This window comes from Henckelia pumila, chromosome 2, assembly GCF_033568475.1.
Source record: "Henckelia pumila isolate YLH828 chromosome 2, ASM3356847v2, whole genome shotgun sequence".
Taxonomy (NCBI): domain Eukaryota; kingdom Viridiplantae; phylum Streptophyta; class Magnoliopsida; order Lamiales; family Gesneriaceae; genus Henckelia; species Henckelia pumila.
Window position 1 is genome coordinate 145,125,321 of NC_133121.1, and position 2,221 is coordinate 145,127,541.

General features: G+C 35.8%; 1 protein-coding gene across 1 annotated transcript; it reads left to right on the forward strand.

The window, feature by feature from the left end:
- The first annotated feature begins 295 nt into the window (after window positions 1-295).
- Window positions 296-1,981, forward strand: LOC140881845 (senescence-specific cysteine protease SAG39-like). The gene is made up of 2 exons (XM_073287464.1): window positions 296-938; window positions 1,177-1,981. Exons 1-2 carry the CDS (start codon window positions 488-490, stop codon window positions 1,770-1,772), a joined length of 1,047 nt encoding a protein of 348 aa, XP_073143565.1. The 5' UTR covers window positions 296-487; the 3' UTR covers window positions 1,773-1,981.
- The last annotated feature ends 240 nt before the right edge of the window (window positions 1,982-2,221 follow it).

Below are 2,221 nucleotides of genomic sequence, written 5' to 3' on the forward strand. Positions count from 1 at the left end.
CCCCTATTTTTTTTTTAAAAAAACCTAATTGATATTAGTAAATCGGTTTGATTATTTACATAATGTAAAAAAACAACTAATTTTATCAAAATATCGTAAATAAAATAAAATAATAGTATTACGAATAAAAATCATGCATGCATATATAAAAAAAATTATTATTATTAAAAATAAAATTAAGATTATAATATCGATAAAAAGAAATATAATAATACAATTATATTTAAGATGAAGTTACATGCATGGATGAACAATGAATTACCATAAATAGAATTAAAAAGTTACAAATGGGGAATTAATAAATGACAATTAATTTAAGTGAAAGTCAAAACTTGCGGGATCTTGATTCAAATCTAGCCCCTCGAGACTCGTTCCATAAATCACGATCAAATGATCAATACATGCAAGGAATTCACAACCTATAAATACTCAATTCTTGCCCGTTCATAATTTTCATCTTACAATAAAGTTTTTTGATATACATAATATGGCTTTCCAATTCAGCAAAATCATTTTTCTTGCATTTGTGTGTGTAATTCTTGGGATGTATTCATCTCTAGCAACATCCAGAACCGTTCCAGGCGGAAGAATGGTGGAGAGACACGAGCAATGGATGAAACAATATGGCCGTGTATACGAAGACGACGTCGAAAAGGCGAAGCGATTCAAAATATTCAAGCACAATGTGGAGTTCATCGAATCCTCCAACCTTGACCAAACCAAGTCTTACAAACTTGCCGTCAATGAATTCGCAGATATTTCGAACCAAGAGTTCCGCGCTTCTCGTGGCGGATACAGAACTAGATCATATTCTCCCCACGAGACATTTTCGGCAACCAATTACTACTTTAGGCATGAAAATGTGACTGCAATTCCCGCAAGCCTCGACTGGAGGAAGAAAGGAGTTGTCACTGCCGTGAAGAATCAATTTACATGCGGTGAGACATATATAAAAATTAAATATTCATGAGTTATAAATTCATGAAAACAATTGAAATATTTGTTAGGTTATAAACCTATGAATTGTCTATCCCAAAAAGTTTGTTGGGGTTTTCTCAAAGGTTTATAACCAAACTCTTTGTTAGTTTTATTATTCAATGTGGAATAATTGTAACAATTATCTCGTTCTTAAAATTACTCGAAAACTCATGCACACATGCATATACGCACGTACAGGGTCTTGCTGGGCATTTTCAGCAGTTGCAGCCACGGAAGGGATCCACGGGATTAAAATGGGGAAGCTGGTGTCATTGTCCGAACAAGAACTCGTGGATTGTGATTCCAACAAGATGAATCATGGGTGCCGCGGAGGTTATATGAACGAAGCGTTCGAATTCATAATTCATCGAGGCCTCTCGACAGAAGCCAACTATCCATACAAAGGAGAAAATGGCGTGTGTAACAACAAAAAGGAATCCTCAAGAGTGGCAAAGATCACTGGATTTGAGAAAGTGCCGTCAAAAGACGAGTCGGCGTTACTCAAAGCAGTGACGAAGCAACCTGTGTCTGTGGCCATTGATGCCAGTGGACTGGCTTTACAGTTTTACGCAGGTGGCATATATACGGCTGAGTACTGTGGAACTCATCTAAATCATGGTGTCACAGTTGTTGGATACGGAAAAAGCGAGGCCGGGAAAAAATACTGGCTCGTGAAGAACTCTTGGGGCGCAGCATGGGGCGAAGGGGGATACGTGAAATTCGAGAGAGATGTTGGTGCTAAGGAAGGGGCTTGCGGGATAGCCATGGTTGCCTCTTATCCAATTATTGATTAAAACAATTGTTAATTTCCAAAGACATTTTTGGTGTCGTATGCATGCTATGCTCCAACTGTATACCTCTCAGAGGCCATATATATGGATCGAACTTACAATTGATCAGTCTGCTTTTCTTTTTCATTTTTTTTGGAACTTCTGATCATGTAATTTCCGATTACTTCTGCGACTACCAAATTCAGATAATGAAGTGTACGTTATCTTATACAATTGAGCAAGTTTTTGATTGTATGATAAATCTTTACACTTATATATAGGGTATGTAAAACTGCGACTTCATTGTAGATAACACGAAATAGATCGAGTCGCAGTTTCAAGACATAAATGTTTACATGTCAGTATAACAAAAGTAATAATTGATATTTTATGTATTATTATGATCTATATGCATTAACTAAAATTAAATAATATTTTCATAGCTCAATGTATGCTCGAACTCAAATAATGGA

Coding starts and splice junctions, on each gene's coding strand:
- LOC140881845 (XM_073287464.1), top strand. CDS start 488: ATGGCTTTCCAATTCAGCAAAATCATTTTTCTTGCATTTGTGTGTGTA. Junction 939..1,176: donor GAAGAATCAATTTACATGCG/GTGAGACATATA, acceptor ACGCACGTACAG/GGTCTTGCTGGGCATTTTCA.